Source organism: Tenrec ecaudatus, chromosome 1 (genome assembly GCF_050624435.1).
Source record: "Tenrec ecaudatus isolate mTenEca1 chromosome 1, mTenEca1.hap1, whole genome shotgun sequence".
NCBI lineage: Eukaryota > Metazoa > Chordata > Mammalia > Afrosoricida > Tenrecidae > Tenrec > Tenrec ecaudatus.
In genome coordinates, this window is record NC_134530.1 from 116,364,935 (window position 1) to 116,392,824 (window position 27,890).

At 38.2% G+C, this 27,890-nt stretch overlaps 1 protein-coding gene across 3 annotated transcripts in view; it reads right to left on the reverse strand.

Annotated features, from left to right (window-relative positions):
- Positions 1-4,195: 4,195 nt before the first annotated feature.
- The window catches only part of SYDE2 (synapse defective Rho GTPase homolog 2), a 45,911-nt gene continuing 22,216 nt past the window's right edge, over positions 4,196-27,890 (reverse strand). The window contains exons 5-8 of one of the 3 annotated variants that reach the window (XM_075557797.1): positions 20,185-20,366; positions 17,362-17,593; positions 14,915-14,969; positions 7,001-7,258 (exon numbers count right to left, since the gene is read on the reverse strand). In XM_075557797.1, the coding sequence (XP_075413912.1) occupies positions 7,141-7,258; positions 14,915-14,969; positions 17,362-17,593; positions 20,185-20,366 (587 nt within the window). In that variant the 3' untranslated portion in view covers positions 7,001-7,140. Of the gene's footprint in view, positions 7,259-7,805; positions 7,855-14,914; positions 14,970-17,361; positions 17,594-20,184; positions 20,367-27,890 lie in introns of all 3 variants that reach the window. The other 2 variants (XM_075557802.1, XM_075557793.1) reach the window with 2 other exon arrangements.

Sequence of the window (27,890 nt, forward strand, 5' to 3'; positions counted from 1 at the left end):
AATCAAGAAGCAATATGTAACTATCTTAAATATTAATTTTTGTTTTCTCAGGTATATTTTTCATCAATATTTTAAACCCTTATAACCCTCTGTGTACCTCTTTATTGTTCTTATTTAAGTAGTAACTGTATGAAATTATAGACTACCTTTTGGCATATCATTTTTTTATACTTAAAATGGTTCATTAGGACATTTAACTGGTTGTTAAAATGATTTTAAATTCACCATTGCCTAAAGGATATGAGTAGGTACAGAAAAGGAAATAAAATCACGGGTTTACCTGTGAATACTTGTGCATAATTTAGGCTGACAGCATTTGGAATCAATATTTAAAGGAAAAACATAAGTCAACTATTGCTCCAAGTAATATACATAGTAGTGTAGTTTGAAATTAAGAGGTCATGAGTTGAAAGGTTAGTAGAGGATTAATTATTCTCTGAATGGGAGAGTCGAAATACTATTTAAAAACCTAAATTTCACTGGTGGCACTTTGAGTGTTGAACTGCTAACCACAAGGTTGGAGGCTCAAACCCACCAGCCACAGGGAGGAGTAAAGATGAGGCTCCAGGAAAGATTTGTTGTTAGGTGCCATTAAGTTGGTTCGACTCATAGTAACCTGATGTACAACAGAACGAAACACCACGCCATCCCGATTGTTCTTGCTTGAACTTGTTGATACACTGTGTCAACTCATCTTGTTGAGGGTCTGCCCCTTTACTGCTGCCCTACCACTCTACTAAGCAGGATGTCCTTCTCTAGAGACTGGCCTCTCCTGACATGTCCAAAGCATATATATGAGATGAAGTCTCACGATCCTTGCCTCTAAGCAGCGTTCTAGCTGTACTTCTTCTAAGACAGATGTTTGTTCCGGCAATCCACCATGCTGCAGCAGTGGATTATTTAATGTGGCTCTTCTAGTCAGTCTCTAACTCCCACCCTAACACCTTGCCCTGCATGAGTCTGGTTAGATGAGGGAAGATACTATAGGATTCACCTGATTAACTGTGAATAGGATTCCCTGAGACCCATCCTATGTATAAAACGAGCCCTGAGCAGGAGGAAGAGAATCCTTTGGACCTGGGATCCCTGTACACGGAATCTGCTGGATCCAAATGACAACTATCCTATCTGAGGAGCAGCAGCAGAACCAGAAGTCAGAGAACGCAACAGAGAGAAGGACTGCCCAACGCACAGAGCCAAGATGAGTGCTTTTGTGCAGGAGGCTGGCTTCTGGAGTGGGGTGCTTCTGAGCCCTTAACTGGGGAAGTTGGTCTTCCTATCCTTGGAAGTGCAGCTGAGTGCCTTTGAGCTGAGGCTCACCTGAGTGGAGTGTCTCTGGGCACGTAATTCAGGGAGCTCTGCTGACCCACAAAGTTTATTCTGAATGTCTTGAGTGGTATAACTCAGAACTTTTTAACCTGTCCTGATAAACAGCCTAACCCTGAGCATTTGACACTATAACTTGTTAACTTCCTCAATAACCCATTTAAGCATGAATTTTGTCTGAGTTTTGTGTAGCAATTACAATGGATATTAGAACCTAGAGAGCAAGTAGAGAATATTAAGACATTACACATGGTACTTTCATACACATGTGCATGAGGCAATTAAAAACACCATGGCTTGGGTCAAGAGGACTTTAGTTTTGATCTTTTGACTCCTGTCACTATGAATATTGATTGTGGATCCAAGAGGACAAAATCCTTGACAACATCAACCTTTTCTCCATTTGTCATTATGTTCTCTATTGGTCCAGTTGTGAGGGGGTAAGTTTTTACATTAAGTTGTAAACCATACTGTCATAGTTACCTAATTTCATGTCAACTTGATAAGTGTAGTGGTGGAGTCTAGCTTGTAAATCAGGTCATAGCCTGATGAGGGCTCCTTGTGGGCATAGCTTTCTCATGAGGATTCTGGGCACTTCCTCTCTTTCTCCCCGGGTGTGGGCGACACTCTCTCTGATTCACCTTCCAGTTGAGAAGCCACACTGTGAGAGCTGGAGAAGCCATGGAGGCACTTGCCAATGTTGAGATGCTTCTACCGCCATTGGATCCACAATACTTTTTCACCCACAGGTCTGTGATCTTCCTGCATTTGTCATCATTGCACGTGCTGTGCGAGTCTGAGGAGGAATTTATAGACTAGTATTGGACATAGGGGCTAATGTCGGATATATGGACTTGATCTGGACTGGCTGGGATGTTTTCTCAATATGCAATTGTTCTATGATACAAAGCTCTTCCACATACATGAATGTGCCTGGATTTGTTTTTCTAATCATCCTGGATCTTTGATCTTCATCAGCTAATGTTTCAAGTCCTCCTGACTTCCAACCAGCAAGGCTGTATCACCTGCACATCCTGGTGCTGCATGCTTCATATAATTCAGCCTCCCTGATGATTTGCTCAGCATAGATTGAATAGCTGTGATGATAGGATACAACCTTGACCCATACCTTTCCTGATTTTAAACCATGCAGGATTCTGTTTGTTTGCATTACTGCTGATTGATCATATACAGGCTCTGCATGAGCACAATGTACTGTTCTGGGATTCCCATTCTTCTCAATGCTATCCATAGAATATGATCCATATAGTCAAATGCCTTTGCACAGTCAATAAATCACATGCTCTCTATAACTGTAGTATGATCTTTACTTATTATCGCCTACCAGACCCGTAACGATGTCAGGGGCTGGCTTCCCCTGACAAAATCTGTTCTTGGAGATGTTCTGGAAATCTGGGTGTGATACACTCAAGGTCATATTTTGGCTTTTGTGTACTTGTTTTAACTTTCTTCAACTTCAATTTGAAGTCACATAAGAGTAATTGATGGTCTTGTTCCAGTCAGCCATTGGCCTGGTTTTGGCTGTTGATATTGAGCTTCTCCACAGTGTCTTCCCAGAGATGTAGTCAATTTGATTTTTGTGTATTTCACCTGGAGAAATCCATATATAGAGACTTTTATGTTGGTGGAAAAAAGTGTCAGCTATGATCAGGTTGTTGGTCTTGGCAAAATTCTATCATGCAATCTCTGGCTTAATTTCTATCATTAAGGGCAAAGTTTATAACTGTTCCTTCTTGGTTTCTAAGTTTGCATTCCAACTGCTGATAATTATCAATGTATCTCGTGCATTTTTGGTCAATTTCAGATTTAAGATGTTGGCAGAATTCCTAATTTTTTTCATCACTAGCTTTATTGGTTGGTATATACATTTGCACAGTGGTTATTGATTGAATTTCCTTGAAGGTAGACAGATATAATCCCATCAGACAAAACTGTAATTCAAATTAGATCTGGAATTACCTTTTTTTTGACAATGAATGCAACACCATTCCTCTTGATTGTGTCAGACCCAGTAGTAAACCATGATTTTCTGATTTTAAATCGCCAATATTAGAGCCCCCAATAAAATGATTTAACTATAAATAAAATGGCCAATAGCAGTCCATTTCAACTAATGCCCAAAATGTTGACTTCTGTGTTCCATTTAATTTTTCACAATTTCTAATTTTTCTAGAGTCATGCTGCCTCATCAGTAAATGAAGCTCTCAAAGGCTCTCTTTGATCCACCTCATTAGGGTGGATTCTACTTTGAGAAGGCAGCTTTCTCAGTCCCAGTTTGAGTGCCTTCTGACAAGAACGCCTCATCTTCTGGCACTATCTCTGACAATGTTTTGCTTCTATCATGAGTTTTTCAGTCTCTGACAATGTTTCAATGCTGCCCTTACATTTTCAGTGGCTAATTCCTCAGAACTGGACAGCCTTTTCTAGTCTGCAAGTTCTGCTGAAACCTGTTCATTTTGGGTGACCCTGCTAGCATTTAAAATACCAGTGCACAGCTTCCAGTATCATAGCAACACACAAGCCACCACAGTACCACAAACCGTTAGGCAAAAATATACAGAGGCATAAAAATACAGCACTTCAGAGACCATCTAAAGGTTTGTTATGAGTCAGCATCAACTTGGTGGTAATGGGTATTTAAAAATCAATGGATTAAAAGATTAAGGTTTACTAGTTACAGTTATAAAGAAAACCAAAAGAAAAACTTCAAACTTAACTAAAATACAGAGAAAGAAGTGTGATAAATTAATAATCATTCATAATGTACAATAGAGATTACTCAATGATAAAGCCAAACAGCAGCAATAAATACAACAGAGCAATAGTGATAATTACCTAAAGAATAAAAATTGGTTATCACTTGTAAGAGGGTAGATTAGTATGGATGGCAAGGAGTATCTTCACTTTAAATTTTCTACTCATCTGAATTGTTTAAATTTGGTAAGCAGGTACGTGAACTCAAATTGAAATTGTTTTTAATCCTAAAAAACAATAGGCTGGTAGGCTCAATCTAAAAGTATAGGAAGATCCCAGGAAGATATAGAAAGCAAGCATAAAAACAAAAGAAGGTTTGAAGTAAAAGGCAAAGTAAAGACTTTAACACTGACTCAGCACTACTAAATACATCCGGATCAGTAAAAAGGGTGACTCGGTGATTCAGACAAGAAAAATGTTTTGTATTTTTCACAATTGCTACATTTATATATTTTAGGAGGCCAAAGACCAATTTTAAAAGTATTCCACTCCAACATAATTTAACAAAATATCATTAAGGTATTCAGGTTCCAGACAATTCCATTTAGACAAATAAATGTTCTTAGATACATTTATGAGTAATAAATGATGGTCTAATATATCAATATGTTTTTAAAAGAATATTAAAATGAGTCTTAAAATCACTGTGGTAATTAATAGCATTATACTGGGGCTATAATTTAGGAAAATTTTATACAGTTATAGAACTTATGCAATTTGTTCAATTTACTTGATAAAACAAACAAAAATGAAGAAAATTGAGAACATTTTCCTACAAAACATTTAAAAGTACATTTCCTTGGCAGCTCATACAATACATATACTTGTCATTTCTTTTGGGGTGTATTCTTCTGAACGATTACGTAAAACTTCAAAACTTATAAAAATAGAGTTATTTATTTAGTTTTTAACAATTGGGTTTTCGATTTAAATACGGTGTGCTGTTTAACCAGTGTATATTGCATAGAAATAGTTAAATAACACTTAGAAAAACATCAAATTTTTTACATGGTTGCTATACCTTTAAGTTATGTTGGTAATTTAAATTTTATAGTTTTAAAGTTCCACACAATTCACAAATATAAAAGTTTAAAAAATACATTCCGATTTAATTTTTTTATTAGAAATTTACATTTTCAAACACTGCTTTGATTGCAGTGGCTACCTTGTAGATATATGTATCCAAAATAAGTTAATTTCTAAAAAATCAGTAACATGTAGTATGCTGGCAAGATTTCTTTAGACACAATGGGGGTGATTATAAAGTCAATGTACTATTGTGAATAAATACTTAAAGCAAAATATAAAATGGCACAGGAAAGGTGAATTTTTTTTAATAATCTACATCCCCAATGCAGAAATCTAGATACTTAATCTCTTCAGGAATTAGGGATTTCAATATAAAAAGTGACTTTTTGCTGGCGATATTGTGGCTTTCTGTGAATAAAAGGTCTATTATTGCTATTTAGATAGATGCTTCTAAGTCATCATTTCCTTTTTTTCCAAGTGTTTCTACCTCCTTATTTAACTTAAATGCTCTTTTCCTAGGGAAAAAAAAAGGTATCGTTAAACAAATGACTTTGGCCTCATGACATATGTATATATGTATACATATATACACACATTTTAAATATATATATGATGCTACAGGTAACTCCATTCTAATGTCTGCATAAACACCCTTACAAATATATACATATCTTTGGGATTATAAAAATATTTACTTTTATAAGCTTAAATAATTATGAAATGTTAATATAGAATACATTACTATTTGTATAGTTCTATTTTATTTTTAAGTTTTCTTATAGCAGCCTTTGCAATGCGAATGAAATGTGGCCAAATGCTGTTGCACAATGACGCAGACCAAGCAGCTGCCACGTGTCTCTGAAAAGAGTATCTGTCTCAGCTACAGAAGAGCAGTTCCTATGAAAAGCAAAACAACTTATCTTGACTTTTAAGTGCATTTGAAAGTCACGTCCATTAAAATTGGCAAGATTATTAAAAGAGCCACACAGAGTTCAAGTTAACTTTAGCCCCACAAAATTTTCTAATGGTATCAGTAAAAATCACATTGCTCACTAGTGTTTTTAATCATATAACATAAACTTATTAGAAATTAAAATTTTCAAGAATAAAAAATACCTCCACAACCCTGAGGCCAGAAAAACTACATGGTACTCAGTTACTACCACCAACCACTCTGACTGGGATCACAATAGAAAGTCCTGGCCAGGGTGGTGGGAACAAAATTCAAAATCATAAAAAGACCAGATTTATTGCTTGAATACAGACTGGTGGATTCCCTGAGACCGTGGTCTTTAGACACCCTTCAAACCTGGAGCTGAGCTCATCCCTGGGGATCAACTGTCAGCCAAACAGGCCAAGACAGTGAGCAAAGGAGGAGGAATGAAACCGAAGGAGAGCGTTGGTTCACTGAAGGAACTACAACCAATGTCAGAGAGCAAAAGGTGTTTAAATTGTTGAATGGAAACTGATTTGCTCGATAAACTTTTACTCAAACCCCAATAAAAAGTTCAAGACAAAACAAACAAAATCATCACTATGGGAAATATAAGAAAACAGGATTAGATTGAAACTGTAAGGCATTGGGTTGGGTGGAGCGGGTGTGTGCAGAGAGAGATATCAACCCCTCAATCGCAAACACTCATATTAAGTTTGTTTTTGTTGAGCTCCCGTTCCAGATTTCCAATCAAGGTGTCAATACTATCTTGTAGATCTTTAAGATTGGCCTTTTGGTCCTCTGTAGATTCAAGTGTCTGCATTGTAAAATATGTCTGGAATGTACACGCTTTGGGCACAGGGCTTGGCTGTTCAATCATGATAAGTGGTCCATCCATTTTCCCATCATCTTCTCCAGTACCTTGGTCTTCTGTAGGGACAGCATCATAATCCACATCAGTCAAACTTTCCTTTGTGTTTAAAAAGTAGCTTCCTCCGCAGCTGCTCCAGTCTCCTGCGTAACGATTGCTAAGGGGGCTGTCTAGTCTGGCTTGCCTTGGCCGTAGTACTGATGTCTCAGTACCACTCAAATTTAACACGCATGGCCGTTTCTTCTTCCGCCGCAAATAAGTCAGAGAAAACTGCTCCTCTCGGGACAAACTGTCTGCCGATCCTTTGACAGTGAAACGTTGCACTGGAAATAAACAAGAAATCTGCTTAGTGGCAGTAATAATCCAACCGGTCTTAAAAAACCAGCTAAAGATAAGCCATTTAACAATCCACTGCAAACATGCATTTAAAGCATGCACACTACAGAGAAGAAAGCATTACACCATTATTTTTTCTATCGCCAAATGTAGTCAAGATTAGGGACAGAAGCTAGGAGAATGTTTAGTGGGGCTGATCCATGCTATATCATAACATCTTCAAATAAATCAAACTTCTAATTTCATCAACTTTATGAGTCAGTTAATTATCATTCAGCTTTACATTCAAACAGCTGGTAGCTTCTTCTAAATTAAAAGCTAGAGCAAAGAGCAGGCAAGGCATGTTGGTGTAGAAAACAAAACATGCTCCCAACTGCAAACATCTAAATGAGACAACGGCGAAGGGGACATTCTAAAAGTTCTGACCTTTGTTCTTTGCAATTCTATTAGCAGCAGTGCCGTAATTTACTTTACTAAGCAGCCCAGATTTCACTTGGATTAAATGCATGAATACTTGACTTGACCACTTGTTACCTGAGTTTGATTATACAGCATTAGCTACTACATAGTCTTCATTTATTGCCTGAAAATAGTACAAATATTTTACTTTCCCATTCTGCTTAGATACCTATCAACCCCAACTAATACTCCTCATACTAAGCTGAATTTTTTTTCAAAGAGTATGTATCACGCTGGACATACGGGCATCTAGATTAGCATTCAACACTCATCACCTCCCAGGACAGGTTTTATTGCTTAGTCTTTTGTGAATACTGAACAATAGGAATTTGCCTAAGCCTCTTAGCAAATAAAATGGACTTAATTAAAAATGTCCACGATTAGCTACTATAGCTTGTACAAAGTACCTTTCTCTTCCTGTTTGTTTACGCTACTTTACTAAGTGCCACTCACTCCATTTGTATCTCCTTTCATTAAAACAAAGGGAATCTGGATTGATGGTAACAAGCCAGCTTTATACTCTCCAACACAGTAAATGCTTATCTGCTCTTGTACAAAATAGGAAAAATTTAAAACCATGCAAACATGTAGCTGATTCTAGTTTCCCAAGGTCTTACAGGGATATTCAAAACGTTTTTTCAGAAACCACACTTTGGTTTACTTGCATTTTACCAAAGTACTTGTAAACCACATAGACCGGCATTGTGATTGTTCTGTGTGTATCCACTCTTAAGTGGTTACTTTACAACACCCTTCTAGACAGGGAGAAGCTCTTGATCTAAAATTTTCTAGAAAAGAATGATTTGGTAAATATTTTAAATTTATCTTTAATAAGTTATAATATAGAATATTTCCATACCATTAACTAATGCCATTGGGGTATGGTTATAATTCCCCCACTGTTTAATTATTCCCATTATTCTTCGTGCTTTGGTTGCTTATCTCTATACTCTTAAAATTGCTTATCTCCTTACTCTCCTCCCGTCATTCTCTGAGCTATCCCTGTTCTTCTTAGGACTTAACCATCATGTCAGTTGCTTTTGCCAACCAATTACAGAACACTGCCAATCTTCCAGCCATCTCGTCTGTAATTGAAACATTTTTAACAGTGTGTGTTAATGTACCTTCATTTTTTGAGATTCATCAGTAAAACCTAGGCTTAGTTTATTGGCAGTTGCGCAAAGCTGTTTTACTAAGTTCCTCTTCAAACATGAAACAAATATGTTCATTTTTCATTTCTTTTAGATCAAAAAATAAAATTCTGAAAACAGCATCTTCACTGGCTTTTTAACTACTGATGCTGGAATGCTGAGAAAACTAGATCACTTAACTCCAAAAGAAAGTTCTAATTTTCACAGAACTGTCTACTACTCAGGAACCCAGGTGGTGTAATGGTTTACATTGGGTTGTTAACCACAGGGTCAGCAGTTCAAAAACCACCAGCCACTCCACAGGAAAAAGACAAAGCTTTCTACTTCCATAAAAACCTCATCTCAGAAATCCACGGGGTAGTTCCACTCTGTCCTGTAGGGAGAGTCATTATGAGTTGTAATCTACTCAAATGGGAGTGAGTTTGGTTTTGATTTGGTTGGAGGAAGGGGCAACCTATACGCTTGCTGAAAAATTTTAAAACATAATGGTAAGAACCCAAATACACAGTTCTCCCCTTATCGTGTTTTCTACCAATAGACTCACTTTTTAAATCTGTTTATTAACTTTTTATCTATAGTACGATTATCTTATTTAACAAAACACTGATAATCTAGTTGGTGCCAAGTACTCTTTAAGAGCTAGGATTCTTCATTTCAGCAATATACAGCTCTCTACGTTTGCTGAAAGTGAAATGAACGGACTTAAAGCATTTACTAATGAAATGTACAAGACTCTAGTCTTCAGTATGGATTACCCCTCAACATAAAGAAAACAAAAATCCTTACAACTAGCCCAAAAAGCAGTAAGTTGTCGAGAATTTCGTTTTACTTGGTTGCACAATCAACACCCATGCAAGCAGCATCCTATTGTTTTCAGTAAGATGCTGCAAAAGACCTCTTTAATATGCTATGAAGCACAGATGTCGCTTTGAGAACTAAGAGACCATTAGTGACTACGGCAAGCTGTGGTACTTTCCATTAGGGTGCTGGCGAAGCTGTCTGCCAAAAGCACGAGCTGCCAGAAGAATGCACACATCTGTCCTGGAAGAAGTACAGATAGAATGCTCTTGAGAAGCGAGGGTGGCAAAAGTTCTCATACTTTGGGAATGCTATCAGGAGAGAACAGTCCCCGGAGAAGCACATATTTCTGGTAGAGGCTCAGTGAAAAAGTAGACGATCCTTAACAAGATGTACTGACATCGTGGCTACAGAAATGGGCTTAACTACAGCCATGACTGTGAGTTAAGAGCTGACTTAACAACAGCCCTTGTAAATTTTACTGTCCTATGAGGCAACTCAAGTGAAACGGATTAAGGAAAAATTGATACCTTTCCAATAAGACACTGCCCCACTGCTATGAACCACAGAAAAGTGGTGCAATAAAGAACTGGCCTCAGCCACACTCTCCACATGTTTCCTTTCTGTAAAGCTAGAGTGACTTATCAATAATGCCCAACATTCTTCTTAGCACAGTGAATCCATGGTTACAAAGAAAAATTTTGTGAAAACCAAATATATAAAACAGTTGAAAATGACATCGGTCCAGTCAAAAGAAACTGTCCTCGTCTCCATCTTTCACCCCATGTTTTGCCAGCACGGCCCTGGGGCTGCTTCCAAGTAGGCCTGGGAAACACAATCAGAAACACCTCAGCAAGATGATTTTTGCCTTCTCCAGCTGACATGCTAGAGGTCTTCTACTGAGTCACTTTTAAACAAGATTTTTCAAATAGAAAGCTCAAAGCTAATTACACTCCTAAATTCGTTTTTCAAAAAGGCATTGTTGAAGGAAGCAAGAAAGCTAGAACCTTCCTCCTCACTGATGAGTGTAAAAGGGGGCGGCCACTAAGGAAAACACAGGGGGGGTGGTGCTACTCAAACGACAGACCTAGAATTACCACAGGGCCCAGAAACTCCACTCCTCGTTATAAACGAGAGCAGGTCAAACATGGTGCTTGTGTAATTCTGCCCACACAGGCAGGGGCTGATTCTAAACAAAAGACACAAAACCCGTCTCTGTGATCAGTGGATGGTTGCAGATAGGTTCTCTCAGAAATACACCTGTCTCACTCTCATTAAGGTGTCTTCAAAACAAAGCCAAAGCATTGACCCAACAGCACAGTGATGTCGGAGAGAGCCCGCTGGATCAGTTAACTTCCAGGCAGAGAGGCCAGCTCAGGAAATTATACACTGGTTTTGGGAATTACCAAGATGTAATCTTGATAGATGTTCTCAAAGGCCACAAGACAATTGCAGGTGATTGTAGGAAGGTGTTTTAAGAAAATGGAAAACAACTGATGGAATGAAGACCGGAAAAATTGCAGAGAGGAATTTTTTGTTTATTCCACACAACACGCACTGGCTAATTCTGCAGGATAAGGGCTGTCCTAAAAGAATTTGGCTGGGAAACGATATATCATTCACCCACCCTACAGCCCTACAGCCCTGATCTTGCCCCTTCCGACTTCTTTTTGTTCCCAGAATTCAAAGAACATTTCAAAGTTCTTTGAGAACATTTAAAAACAAGCACAGACTTCTTTGGAGACGTGTGAGTGATGGACGACCACCTTCAGGCCTAGGTGGAGAACATTGTAAGAAGTAATAGCTTCACATTTTGATATTTATGTTTACTAAAGGCGTTTAAGTATTTTAGGCATACTTTTGTCACTAACCCTTGTATACCACAAAAAGTTAAAACTAGGACTCAAACAGATAGTTGCTTATCAATGTTCACTGCAGCACTAACAGCCAAAGGTCTAAACCCAAATGTCCATTAATAGATTAGACAAAATGTGTCATTTCCATGAGTGTTATTCCTGCTACAGAGTAAAATGAAGTACTGATCTATGTTGTAACATAGATGAAACTTGAAAAGGATATACACTGCATGCCTCCACTGATATGAAAGTAGATTAGATCTGCCACCGGATGGGGGAGGTTGGGAACAGGGAACTATTGCTTAATGGGTAGTTTCTATTTGGGGGCATTAAAAAAAGTTCGGAAACAAAAATAGTGGTGATTATGACTCATGCCACTGGATCGTACAGCTGAAAACAGTTAAAATGGCAAATGTTGTTGGGTTGAGCCCTTGTGGTACCAAGCTAATGCTAGGCTGGTAACCCTAAGCCAATCCACCAGTGGCTCTTCGAGAGAAAGAACAGGCCATCTGCATTCCGAATGATTACTGTTGTGAAAAATCCTAATGGTCAACAACACAAAAATCAGTAACATTTAAAGAAAAGTACAAAAAAAAGAGGGATGGTAAACAGCACCTTAGCAGGGTAAAGACAGGAACGTTCAACCTGAACACATGAGGAGGCAGTTTTATTTCTTTTTATTCTCATTAAGCTCCAAATGCAACCATACATTTAGAGGAAAGATTGACAGTGAAGATTAGCATTCATTACTTGTGGTACTTAAATACATTTTTAATTGAACATTTTCATCTAGTCTTAATGACAATTATATAGGCCAAACCATTCTTATTGTTCATTATTTCTATGCCGGCCTTAATTAAACGAAACTACCTAATATGCAAATAAAAGTTACAATGAGTTACTATATACTATGCGCCTCTGTAATCTAGCCTTACAGAGACTACTCCATACAAAATGATGGTGAGGGTGAGGAATGTGTGAGCCATCATCTTGATATAGACGCAAACCCAACTATCACCAGGAGCACCACAACTCTTGTACGTTGTTGGTGGGGATGCAAAGTGATACGACTGCTGCAACCACCTTGAAAAACAGCTGGGCGGTTTTTGACACATCAGACACAGCTACCAGATGGATCAATCACTCTATGCTTGAGTATCTATCAAGGAAAATGAAAGCGTGTGTCCGTAGTATTGAAGAAACGTTTATAGCAGCCCTGTTTATAAATAGCCCCAAACTGGAAGCAACCCAAACTCCTATCTACAAGTGAAAGGACACAAAGTATTTTATGCTCCTACAATAAAATAATATTCTGCAATGAAAAGGAATCAACAGTTGGTACATGCAACAACATGGATGAATCGCCAAATGACAATGGTAGAGAGCGTACATACTCTTTATGATTTCATTGACATATCATTTTAGAAAATGCAAGTTTACCTATGGTGATCGCCTATGCACAGGGGCTGAGAGGCAGAGACTGCAAAGTGACACAAGGAAATTCTTGAGGACAACTGGTAATGTTTTGAATTACTTCCCTCAAACATGTATTACCAGTACAGCACCCTATAATATGATCCTGTTTAATTTTACCATGTTAATTATGTCATGTCTGGGGGGTGGGGAAGCTTCCACTTCCACATTATAAAAAGAACGAGACACACAGAGACACATACAGGGAAAAGACATCATATGAAGACAGAGAGCTGCATCTACAAGCCCAGAAATTCCAAGGACTGCTAGCAGCCACTGAAAATTGAAATAGACAAAGGAACTCCCTCCGAGGCCAAGTCCCGGTTTCTGGAATTCTGGTCTCATGAATTGTGAGAAAATAAATTTTTGTTCTTAAAAGCCACCCACTTGAGGTGCTTCTGTTATGGCAACACTCGGTAACTAAGACAGATATATTAATTATCTTGATAGTTGTGAAAGGTGAGTTTTATGTCAATCAGGTCACAGCCTGATGACCTCTTGTGGAGGCATGATCCAGATAAATGGCTCTTTGGAGGCCAGCCCCTCTCTCTCCCTCCCTCTCGCTGCTTTTGCCTTCATGCTGGTAAGCCACTCAGCTGACAGAGCCCTGGAGATATATCCACTGCCATTGGATCCACAAGACTTTGCACCCACTGGCTGGTGATTTTCCTGATTTGCCATCATTGGTTGTGACGGCGTAAGTCTGAAGAGGGAGTTATGGACTAGTATTGGACTTCAGACTTGAGTTGGACTGGGCTGGAACATTTTTGCAATATATAATTACTTCTTGATATATTTGGGAGCTACCCAAAAAAACCCAATGCTCATTTGGTTTTTTGATGTAAGTGGGGGATAGTGCATTTGAAGTTTGTTCCACCAGGACAGACTGTCTAACAGTGTGTGACCAAAAAGGCCTGATTTGTGGCACACAGGGGATCGGTTTTGCCACCATGACGATGTACCTGCTCACGCAGCCATCTCAGTGTGCCAGTTTTTCGAGCAAAAAAACAGCGTGCTCTCCTACCCCACCCACCTTACTCACCTGACCTCGCTCTGTGCAATTTCTTTGTTTCAGTAAATTCAGAGAGACATGAAAGGATAGCTATTTGAAGACGAAGAAGAGGTGAAGAAAAAACCAAGGGAGGTGCTGTCAGTCATCCAAACAGATGAGTTTGAAAAATGTTTAGAATAATGGAATCACATATTTGACAAATGTATTACATATAATGGAGAGTTCTTTGAAGGTGATAAGGTAGTTTTCTAAAAAAATTTAAACACATAGCTTCGGAAAAAAATTCCATTTTGGGGGAGCAGCCCCTCGTAAACCTGTTTCTTACACATGTGAGTGTCACTGGATTTGTTTCCCTCGTCAACCTGGCCTTACAGTATTGGTGATAGCATCACAAGTATACACAAAACTTATCACAGTGCACACTTTAAATATACAGTTTATTGTAAGGCAACTATGCCTCAATAAAGCTGTCTAGGAAAAGGGGATGGTGCGTTTTGTGTGTGTGTGTGTGTGTGTGTGTGTGTCCTGTGAGGCAGCTCTCCTTTGTCACAGGGGGTCAGAGTCAGAGTTTACTCGAATGCCTCTAGCAACAATATATTATTCTAGAATAAAACAAAACATGCAATAAAAATGAAGAGGGGGAAACCAACTCTTTTTACCTATGGAGAGGAAAATTTTCACAAAGAAAGAAAAGATATGCACACAAGATATCCAAATGCCTTCTACTAAACACCTGAGAATAACATTCATCAACTGAGTGTGCCATGGAGGGTCCAATCCTTGCCAGATCCTCTACATCACCATCAATTTTCTCGGGCCCAGCTGCACATCTGCTTGGCCTCTGTCTGCCTTTCCTGGAGCCCAATCGTAAGTGATTGAGAGGGTAAAACTCACTGTTGTTTGCTCTTATCCTTCAGCCCTGTTCTGTCCTTTGTCTGGGATGCTACAACTAAAGAAAAACAGCAAGTTATAGAAAGGGGGCAGTTATTTTTTACAGCCAACAACAAAAATCTTTGGGATGAGGGACTGTATATGAGGCGGTAGGTATTTACAGCTGCCATGAAAATACAGTGATTATGAAATGTGAACCTGTTTTTGCTAATATATAGCAGATGTAAATCCAATTTTTTTATCCTAAACAGAAACTAAGGAGGGCTAGTACAAAATAATGGGCTGATAACAACCTCTGATACAGAATTAATGACAAACCACTCTGGTACCAATAAGAAACTTAGTAACTCTAGTGAAATAAGTCTTCATCCCTATTTCCAATGGTGGATGGCTCCTCTCCCAAATTCCCGGTGTTTGCTATAATTAATACAATGTTAGAAAATGGAGGAATTCTAGAAAATGCCAGGAATCACACATTTAACATTGTAACTTGAGAGAGCGGTGATTTTTGTGTACTATACGCAGTAATCATGCCAGAGTCTTGATTTTAGTATTTTAAAATAATAAATTCTAATTCTGCTAAAAATTAATCTTAAATAATTTTTTAAAACTATATTCTAAAAACAAGGAAACATTTTAAGCTTAAGTTAGAATTTATTAGCTTGCTTTAATGTTAATTAGATTTAGACTTCCTCAAACATGTATTCACTCATATACATCAATAAAACCTTAACAAAAAACATGCAAACGGCACACTTTATATTAAGACCTTTGCTCATTGCCTTCACACAGACCCTACGATATAGACACCATTAAGGGCAAATGAAAACTGAGGCTGGGAGAAATTAACATATCTGTTTGAAGCTATACTGCCGATAAGTGGTCCAGGTAGGGTCGGAATCCCAGTTAAGACGACAGGGCTTCAAGGGGTCACAAATTTGGGAGAGTAAAGAAAAAGAGGAGCTGATACCAGGGGCTCAAATAGACAGTAAATGTTGGGGAAAGTAATGATGGCAACATATGTACAAATGTGCTTGATACAACTGATGTATGGGTTTTTATAAGAGCTGCAAGAGCCAATAAGAAGGGCTTACACACTTTACCACCAAAGTGTTTTCTACTCTGAGTAGCTGTGTACTTCTACTTGGCACTCTATGAGACAGTGAGAAGAGAGTAGGACAAGCTACAAGATTTAACAAACAACAACCTTGGTTTTCTGTAGCAGCTAATTTTCAGAAGTACTCCATGTCTCCCTTTTCTCTAGTCTGTCTTAGTTTGAAAGCTCCACTGTGCAACACCCCGTGGATGAGGCTGCTGGCATTTAAAATACAGTTGCATGGCTCCCCGCTCCGCAGCAGTGCAGACAGACGAGTGGCGGTCAGCGAAAGAGAAGCCTCTCAACAAGACCGACTGGCACAGCGGCTGCAACAGTGGGCTCAGGCCTGGGAAGAGGACGCGGATGGCACAGGACCAGGCAGGTTTTGTTCTGTTGGACACAGGATGGCAAGGAGTCAGAACTGACTCGCTGGTACCTAACGAGAAAATGTGGAGACCTAAATGCAGGATGCTTTATAAAACTTCTAGTTGATGATGCTTTTAGCTCAGAACTGTATGAGCTATTTTAGGAAAATATCTGTCAATGGATAAGAAAGATGTGAAGATCAAAGATCACTGTTAATTCAAGTCTGCTTCATTTGAAGAATGACCATGAATATAATGCATGTTAGTAAGAAGAACTTATTTAAGGAGAAAAATGAACTCTGTTTCATACAGGATGAACTGAAGTGAGAAGAATAAAGAAATGCATACTTATTCAGTACTTGTTCATGTGAAGAGCTATGCTGAGCACTTTACATATATAATTTTTCAATTCACGCCCAGGTAAATTCTATACATATATCATTAAATCTATATGACAAAGACGATATCGAGGGTCTAAGCTGCTAAAGAACTTGTTTAAGGTCAGATTACTAACTAGTGGCACAAACAGAAGGTGAATCAAGATCTCAATCCAAAATGTGTACATTGATCATTTTATAATAATATCAGCAAAGACTGGAGATTTAAATAGAGACATCTAAAAGGCAGGTATCGATTCATAAAACAAAACCAACCAACCAACAAATTCACTGCTTTCAAGTCGAGTCCAACACAGAGTGACCATATAAAAAGGGCAGAACTAGAACTGTCCCTTTGGGTTTCTGAGGATACAAATCTCTACGGGAACACCAAGGCTTTCCCTTTTGGAGCAGCTGGTGGTTTCAAACTGCTGACCTCTCCATTAGCAGCCCAGATAGTAACCCATTACACCACTAGGTCTCCTTATTACTAGTTAAATATTTTTAAATGACTAAGCCTAGACTTTTTCCAATCATTATGGACATAACAATTAGCTAATTTTAACATTTTAACAGTGAAGCAGAAAAAAAATGTTTCCATAGATTTATTACCTGGCCAAAGTTGGAGTAGGTAATGAAGAACTTCAATATGTTTCTTAAAATCCAAAGCACTTGCAAGTTCTTCTGAGTCAGTAAAAACTCTGTTGTTATGGGTGAAAGTCTCTTGCCTCTGACTTAATAACACTGGTCCAAAGCACACAGCCAAATTCTGGCAGGTCATCTTATTTACTTCATGATAAGAAGCCACCAATTTCAAATGATCCAACAACATCTTTAGGGTTGCCTAAATTAAATTAAGTTTCATTTAATATAGTCATGCATGGACAAAATCAAGGCAACAATACACAGCAAAATATATAAAGAGATGTCACGTTTAAAGAGTGTTGCTGCAAAAATGTATTCGCAAGCTGATGTGCTGAACTTGCAATGTATTTACTTATAAAATATTAGGGCCCATAGCATAAATTAATACACTACTTGGTTATAACATACACTATAAAACACTCAGAAATGCATGAAAATTTTAGCTAGAGTAAAAGAAAATGCCTTATCAACTCCATTCTCCAAAATGACACAGCAAAGGTTGTGACTAAAAGGGTTAGGATAAGATGCATCAATTTTAAGTACAAGTAAATCCTGTGCGCATAAGTAGGGGATAATCATCCTTAAGTCTAGGAATCAAACCGTCTCAGCACGGCCAAGTTCCATCGTGGTCCAGATTGTGAAAGACATAAAACCTCAATGTGCTTCTTAACTAAAAAGCCTTTTATGTACATGAACTACCCTGAAGGGACGAACAGTACAGTAAAAAATAAAATTTTATTGAAAATAACTATATATTTTTAAATCCTTGAAGAATGTTATAAGGAAAGTTGGTCCAAGAAGTACAATAATCAATAGCAATTTATTTAGGTTTAAATAACTATGGCATGGAGTAATATTTTTTGGTTTGGGTTTTATTTTTCTTGAGGTAGTTCCATATCATCTAATAATTTCATACCCTTTAAATCATGAGAGCATAATTTCTTCTGTATAGAGTGCACTGAAAAAAGAAGTCAATAACATCCGTAGGTTAAAAATCTTATAAAGAAGAATTCAAATGTCACTACTACACTGGCACCAAACGGGACCACCAGATTTGGTCATATGGAAGCTGGTAGTAACCGTGGCAAGCGCAAGCTCAGAGAGATGAGGTCGGACGCTAGGTGGCAATATGAAGAAGTGACGACAACAAAGACGTACACCTTCTTTCAATGGTGGCTGGGAGAGGAAGGTCTGAGCCCACACAAGACAACTGGTATTGAAGTTGAAACAAGTGAAATGTGTAAATCATGAAAGAATATAAACAATAAATATGTAGTCTATTCTTTTTCACTCTACATTTCCTGCCGCAAGAATGACTCCACCCATTAAGACTATCATAACTGTGATGTAATCACATTCACGCACACATACAATCACAATGTCTACATATATTAGGGTCAATCTCAAAGGCAAACAAAGCAACCACACTTAAAATAAGATGTCCATGTCTTGTTGGTTTTTTGTTTTGTTTTGCTAAGTAAGGCAAGCCAAAAACTGCTACTTGCTTTATCTCTTTTGAAGCGGAATTTGAAGACATGCAGTACGAGCATTTAAACCAGCTATTCCACTTGAGGCTCTGTTCTGAATAAGTATTTTTAACTGAAAAGAAATACTGAAATACAAAGATAAACAAAAGGCTCAAAACAAAAGTGATAAGTCAGATCCACTCAAGGGAATATTATGCATACTTGTAGAGGGTGTTAATGTGGGTTTTAGAATCAGACCTAAATTGCGGCAGATTACAACACTCACAAGCTGTCTAATCTTGGGCACAGGATTATACTGCCTTACACTCATTTTCTTCATGTGTAAAGTGGCACTTACATTTTTACCTAGCATCAGAGAAGGAATCGTTCCACCCCTTCCCCTCCACCCTTGTTTCTACCCACTTCTTCGTAGCTGTTCCCTTCTGCCAACCTGAAGGAGTACTTGGACAGAGACCAGGACACTCAGGAAACAGCTTCAACCAGTGGATGAAGCTGCTGAGCTTTTTAGAAGTTTCTACTCACTCCTTTTTTACTTTCTGTCCCTGTAATGGTAAGCCAATCCAAGTAAAGTAGACCTCATCTGAACAAGCCCTGGCAAGCCTCTATTTGTTCTAAAAGAACAACAGTTAGAGGTAGGCGAGCACTTGTTCTATAGACCCATTCCTTCTCCTATGCCTTTTGCAAGCACATCTGAAGATGTGTCGGTCCCAAGATGTAAATTGGGGGTGGGAGTGGGCAGTGGTGTGAGAAGAGATAAGGAAGAAGGAAATGGGACAATGGGAAGGCTGCTTCAATCTTGAACCTCAGCCAGGTACACTATCACAGCTTTATCAACTTAAAATATAGGTTATCATGCCAAGTTTTACACACCAACCCTTCAAAAATGGTAAAATAATACATAAAAAATGTTCACAACAATATTTTCAATATATTAAGAGGAAACACACTAAAACATACATCCATAATTGCCGGTGGATACTGATTATAGTTATTTTCCATTTTTATTTCCCAAGTCTTCTCAACAGTTATAGAAGTAGATGTTTTTTATGAAAAGGATAAAATAAATGAATGGTAATAAATTGAAATTTTAAATAATAAAAAGAATTAATAAGCCCCCCCAAAATATATACGGAGTTTTTTTTAAAAAAATCATTCTTTCTAGAGTTAATCTGTTTAAGAAATAGTTTTTAGAAGTACTGTTTAAAAAATACAAATGTCAAATACATGAAAAATCATTTGCTATATGGGACTGCATATAATTTTTCAGCTGGATTTCAGGAAAAAGACACCGAGTCATGCTTACCTTCTCCACATCAGAGAGACAATCCAGCAGGTCGACCGTGTACTTGGAGTCACTTGGGTCATTATCACAGCCGTTTAATGACATTTTCAAGGGGTTTTTTGCTGTTGCATTTAATACAGCCTCATAAAGCTGCTTTGTGATCAGAGGAGAAGGAAGTTCTCTTAAATAATCCTTAAGAACACCTTAAAACAAACAAACAAATAAACTAGGAACAGTTGACTCACTTATCTTCAGAGTGAAATCAAGAACTATGGTAATAAAGTTAAATAAAAAATTTTAAAAATAACTGTTTAATTTTTTAAAGCGTATTACTCTGACCAACTGCTTTAATATTTAGAAAATGATAAAAGCAACACAATAAGGGGAATGTATTAAAACACTAGAATTTTATATTCCTATAAATTGCCTCTGTTTTGAAATCATGCTAAACATGAATATACATAATTTTTAACTATCATACACATTGCGTTTGTTTCTCAGAGCAAGCTGTGCTGAATACATAAAAACTCAACACAAACAAACAACAAAAACGCTCTCTCACTGCCATCAAGTCGATTCTGACCCATGAAGACCCTACACGGCAGAGTAGAACGGCCCCTGTGAGTTTCCGAGACAGTAACTCACTCTTTGGGGGAGTAGAAGCCTCATGTTCCTCCCGAGGAGCAGCTGTGCTTTCACTGTGCTGACCCGGTGGTTAGCAGCCCAATGCGTAGCCATTATGCCACCAGGGCTGCTTTCTTGATACATATACCTTATTAATTCCTCCTCTAAGAATTATCTATAAATGAATATAAAGCAAAAATTAAGTACCCCCATACCCTAATATTAATTGGAAATCACTACGATCACAAAATATTTTGAAAAAATAAATACAAGAAATTTCTAGGCTCTAAGAGTGAAAGAATACCAATAATCCAAAGTCTTTGCAAATAAATAAGGTTAAATATTTCCTCTTTAATATAGGAGGTAGGTTTTAAACATTTATACTTGTTAGCTGGATAATCTCTAATACTATACTATCCTATGAAAGAAGAAAAAAATTTCTTTCCTAAACCCAAACAAACAAAACCAAAAGCCAAGAACAGAACATATCAGACCCATCACTACCACAGGAGTGAGGGCGATCAATTGCAGCCACAGCATAAGTGCTTAAGATGGAAGAGGTCATACCCACAGTGAAAGAAACAAGACCGAGAAATGGCTGTATCACGCAAGCAGATAGATGAAGTCACTAGCTAAAGGCACGAACACAACCACAGGGGAAAGTGCTAATGTCAAAACCTAAATACATGCACTATTGATGAAGACGATGCTCTCAGCTTAGATATAGTTTAACTTAAATGCGATCGTACAGATAGCTTCCCTTCCGGAAAATTCAGAAATGTTGAATAGATGTGGCTATTTCATAGCAACGCTAGAGAACAAAGCAGAATTGTCCTATAGGAGTTCCTAGGCAGATGGCTCCATCTCTCTCCCATGGAGTCTCCAGTGAGTTGGAACTGCTGATCTTTTGGTTACAGGCGGGCACTGAAAGTCTCACTTTTGTTTCCTACCATCCACAGATAAGAGCCTTACTTCACTATTTATCCTGCCAATGTTGGTACCACATTGCAATACTGGGTTTACAACAAGTCATATTGGGTTATACAAATATAAATATGTTATTCGTGCATAAAATATATTTGATATTAGCTTTTTCATTTAACATCATAATACAGAAATCTTTTCATTTCAGCACATAAAAAGTGCCCTCAATTGTTTTTACAATTATAATAGTTTAGGGTTTTTAAATTCAATCCCCTACAGATAAACTTTTGGATTGTTTTTAACCTACTCTAAACAAAGCTACAATGAAAAAGCTTGCACAACAATCATCCTGCAGGTAATACAGATACATCTCCATATTCCCAAAACAAGACTATAAACACAAGAGAAAATGTTGTACGAATTGACAGTGATTCTGCAATGGAATCACTAATGGAAATGGAAAGGATCTAAAGTAGCTAAGAGGACTTTGGAGGAAATAAAAAGAGCAAAACTGGGGACCTGAGTACTTGAGTTCATAACTCATTGTAAGGCTACAATGAGATTTTGGCATAAAATAGATAACCAATGAAACAAAGCTGATTCCAAAAGTACATGCACATAGATATGCTCAATTTGTTTTTGACAAAAATGCCCATGGAACTTAGTAGAGAGCCTTTTCATCAAACGGAACATCTGAGTAGCCACATGTAAAAAATATCAATTTATACCACATACAAAAATTAACTCAAATAGTATCAGAGACCAAAATGTAAAGTCTAAAACCAACCAAAGTTTAAAACTTCTGGGAGAAAACAATTGTGACTGTAGTCTAGGCAAAGATTTCACAGATGCAACACCACAACACCGCCAACAAAAGAAAACCTGATAGAATTAATTTCTGTTCTCTAAAGGACTGATTTTTAAAATGACAAGTTAGAGATGGGAAAAAGGATTTGTAGCTCTAGTATATAATGAACTTACAAACCTCAATAAGACAAACAAAACACTGAGCAAAAAACTGAATGGGCACTTCACAAGTAAAAATACACCTGTGGTAAATAAGCACTAGAAAAGAGACTCTTTATTAATAGTTGTTAGATCATGAAAATTAAAATCACAATGAGGTATCATTGTGAAATTATCAGAATGGCTAAAACTAAAAGATTAGCCACACCAAGTATTGGTAAAAATATGTAACAACTATACAATTGTTGAAGACAAATGGGTGCATAAGCAACGTGGTGAAGAAAGCTGATGGTGCCCAGTTATCAAAAGATATAGTGTCTGGGGTCTTAAAGGTAAACAAGTGGCCACCTAGCTCAGAAGCTACAAAGCCCACATTGAAGAAGCACACTAGTCTGTGCGACCACGAAATGTCGAAGGGATGAGGTATCAGGCATCAAAAGAACAAAAAACATTATCATTGTGAATGAGGGGGGAGTGTGGGATGGGGACCCAAATCCCATCTGTAGGCAACTGGACATCTCCTTACAGAAGAGTCGCAGGGAGGAGACGAATCAGTCAGGGTGCAGTAAAGCAACGATGAAACAAAGAACTTTCCTCTAGTTCTTTAACGCTTCCTTCCCCCACACCCCCAACATGATCCCAATTCTACTTTATAAATCCAGCTAGACCAGAGCATGTACACTGGTACAGATAAGAACTGGAAACACAGGGAATCCAGGACGGATGATCCCTTTGGGACCAATGGTGAGAGTGGCTATGCTGGGAGGGTGGAGGCAGGGTGAGGTACAGAGGGGGAACCAATTATAAGGATCCATATATAACCTCCTTCATGGGGGAAGGACAGCAGAGGAGTGGGTGAAGGGAGATGTCGGACAGTATAAGATATGACAAAATAATAATTTATAAATTATCAAGGGTTCCTAAGGGAAGGGGGAGCGGGGAGGGAGGAGGCAAATGAGGAGCTCATGCCAAGGGCTCAAGTAGAAAGAAAATGTTTTGAACATGATGATGGCAACAAATGTACAAATGTGCTTCACACAATGGATGTATGTATGGTGATAAGAGCTGTAAGAGCCCCCAATAAAATGATTTTTAAAATAAACAGGAATGAAAAAATAAATAAATAAATAAACAGGAATGTACGATCAACACACATAACAGGTAAATCTCAAAATAAGAAAAGAAACTGGACAATTTATAAAAGAACACATACTCTATGATTTTATTCACATGAACTTTGAGTCACTATGTATATAATTACATACAGCTCTATGTAAGGGATGAGAGTACTGACGGCAGGGTGTTACACATTGGGCTGCTAACCACAAGATAAGCAGCAAAAAAGACGAGGCTTTCTACTCCTGTAAGAGTTTACTGTCTCAGAAACCCACAGAGGCAGTTCTACCCAGTCCTCCAGGGTCCCTCTGAGTTGGAATTGACCCCATAGCAGTTGAGTTTTTAAGTGTATATGAAGGTTAGCAATTTGATATACTTACATGCCATACTTATATTAAAAAAAATCTATAGTGGCGAAAGTCATCAGGAGAGGTGGTGGGGACGGAGTGGGCTTAGTGGTGGCTATTACTCACAATTCCAGTGACTGAAACCCACCAACAGCCCTGTGGAAGAAAGGTGAGGCTGTTTGTTCCAGCAAAGATTTGCAGTGTCAGAACCGAGGAGCAGTCCTCCTCTGTCTGCATGTCACTGAGAGTCAAAATCGACTCCCTGGCCGTGGGATTTAGGTTTTGTCAGAGTGGCAGAAAAGAGGTCGGTGGTTGCCTTGGGTCAGAGGACAGTGGGGACGGAGGGAAATGAGGGAGGAACTACAAAGGACATTAATTCACTATCTTGATTGAGGTGCTGGTTCCACGAATGGAAATAAAAAGATAATGGAAGTATTCTAAGGATGTTTTGACCTTCTATGTCAGAACATATCAAATGATGTACTGTAAGGACATGTAGTTTGTTACATGGTAATTATACCTAAATAATGCTATGGGGGTTGGAGGAAGGGAGAGAGACTGGCAGTTAACAACTGCCATATGGACGAGGCATAAGGAAATAAAGGGCATCTGCATGAAAGTGCTAACATAATGAAGCATGAAATCTGATATGACTAGAACAGGAAATTAAGATAGAAAGGAACTGAGGAGAAAAAAATTAATTTCAGGATCATTAATAAGATGAAAAAGAGGAGCAGGGGTGAGAGAATTTACAGACCTAACTAAATTCAATTTTCATAGGCAAAGATGATGAGAAGAACCAAACTATGATGTTAGGGATAAGTCACCAAGTGGAGTTGACATAAAAGGTCATTGACAATGACAGGAATTGAGTCTTAATAAATCTAGATTGATCATGTGTATGTTACTATCACCTAAAATGATGATAGGCCTTGTGGTGAAAATATGACCATAGGCGAGATAATAAAATTCCTCAGTGTATGAATGGGAGTGCCCAAAGTTCTACAGACAACATTAAATAATGTTCTGCTGGTTATAGGGATATGGGTTGTACCTGAACTGAGCCTGAGTTTCTACTTGGTAGGAAGGTAATAACCTGGAAATCGTTTCTGGGAACTAAGAGGATACTGACCAAATTCCTTCCTGGGCATATAAGAAGAAGAGATAGGAAAAATGGTTGGCACGTCAGCAACGATATCTGTAAGCTTTAATAGTGATGATAGAGAACAGCATTTGGTACCCAGCACCAAAATTAAAACAAACTCCTGGAAACTCAGAGTGATCGTAGAGGAGAGATGAGAACGGCCCCTGTGAGGTTCTGAGACTTAACTCTTTCCCAGAGTGGCAAGCCCAGTCTTTCCCCAACAGAGCAGCTCTTCCTTTCGAACTGCTGACCTTGTAGTTAGCAGCCCAATGCATAACCATTATGCCACCAGGGACTCCTTAATATCCAGTAGGTGTGTCTAATTGTTTATTCCAATTTCTTAATTTACTTCAGGTGATCTGGACTCTCATTGCTAAGGTTTTTTTAATCTGAACTTGCCTAAAATCAGTGACAACATTCAATGTAAAGAAATGACAATTAGGTTACAATCAGAAAGCAGAAATACAACTTTCTGTAGCTGCCAAATAAAGACATTTCTAACTCTCTAGGGCATGATCAAAATAAGGGGATCCCCTATTTGTTCCTTAACAAAACAAGACTTGTTAAGTTCTTAAAAAACTCAGTTTTCCTTGGTAGTCTGAGACTTCCCCCATAATGCAATTACATCCAATTAAAACCTAAAAATACTCCAGAAAACACAATTTTTAAACAGTAAAATGCATAACCCAAACACCATTATCTTTTATATAATTGATATACTAAACAATTAATATATATGAAATGTTAAATTAACCCCAAATTAAGATTACTTACTTCCCTGTAATTTGAAAGAAGAAAAGGGAGAATTATTATTAACAAATACTAATTAAGCCTAAAGGTACATTCAGCACACATCATATTTGGAAAGAAAATTTTAAATTTCTATGTATTGTATTTAGTAAAATATATACACACATAGACATATATATTATATAAAGTATCCACTTATATTGCAGAATTAACGGGTAAGATTATTTGTTTTGTGTTGTTATCTAAATAAAGGCCAGAGTTCTAAATCTAGCACTACACATGTCTGGAGTGTTCCAGTAAGATGCTTTGGGGCGTCTATTCAGGTGATTAATACACTCGCCTGTTACAGACGAGATGAAATGAAGTCTGGGATTTGCCTTGAAATAATCCAGGGTTGAGGATGATGAAATGTTTGATATTAATTAAACAGATTTATTCACATGTTGATAATTTCAGAAACCGGATGGTGGATAAAGTGAGTTGTTTTGTCTGCTTTTGCAGATGTTTGAACAATAAGAGGTAATAAGAATAGAACAGCAAGAAGCACAGAACCATAAAAACTCCTGAAGACAATAAAGTTATAAACAATCTCCCAATGGCCAGACTCAAAGATCTTTTTTTCGGTCCTCAACTTATGTGATCTATTGAAAAATGAAGCCACGGTATGTCTTTCCTGAAACTCGGATGTCTCTTGCTTCCCATCCATCTGGCCCCGTCCCTCTAGAGGTCACACCTGCTGCTTCTTTCCTTTGCCTGACTCTAAAGTTTGAGGATTCCCTAAAGTTCTTGATTTTCACAGTTTATGGACTATCGAATGGTTTAGATCACACTCACAGGTGAAGACTAAAACGCCATTGCAGTTGAGTTGCTTGCAATTCATGGCGACCCATGTTTTACAGGTGGAACTAAACTCCATGGGGTTTTCGTGGCTGCAATCTGTAAGGAAGCAAATTGCCAGGTCTTTCCTTTGCGGTGCCCCTGGGTGGGTTTTAGTTAGTAGTCACGTGTCATCAGGACCTCCTACAGTCCCAAACCAACCGACACTGGGTTGATTCTGACTCATAGTAACCCTACACAGGGTTTGTAGAGGAGCTCTAGTGGCACAGTGGGTTATGCATTGAGCTGCTACCACAGGGTTATTGGTTCCACCCCATAGCCACTCCACAGAAGATGAAACTGTCTACTCCCATAAAGACTTAAAGCCTCAAAATATCCAAAGGGGCAGTTCTATACAATGTTCTATAGGTCTGCTATGAATCAAAATCAACTCAATGGCAGTGAATTTGAATTTTGAATTGAGGCTTTGTAAATCTTTACGTGAGCAGACCACCTCACCTTTCTCCCCAAGAAGGGCTTATGGGTTTGAACCACCAACCTTACAGTTAGCAAGCCAAAGTTTAATTGACCCCACCACGAGGGCAAATTGTCATTTTCCACTTTCATCTCTTAAAGGCACTAGAAGTATATTTCCAATGCTATACAATACCAGCTGGGTGATCAACAGATATAGCATCTGGGGTCTTAAAGGCTTGAAGGTAAACACATGGCCATTTAGCTCAGAAGTAACAAAGCCCACATGGAAAAAGCACACCAGCCAGTGTGATCACGAGGTGTCAATGAGATGAGGAATCAGGCATCAAAGAACAAAAAATCATTATCATTGTGAATGAGGGGGTCCCCACTCTCCATTTGTGGGCAACTGGACATCTTCTTACAGAAAGGTTGCAGGGAGGAGACGAGTCAGTCAGGGTACAGTGTAGCAACTTTCCTCTAGTTCTTAACTGGTTCCTCCCCCCACTATCATGATCCCAATTCTACCTTACAAATCCAGCTAGACCAGAGGATGTACACTGCTA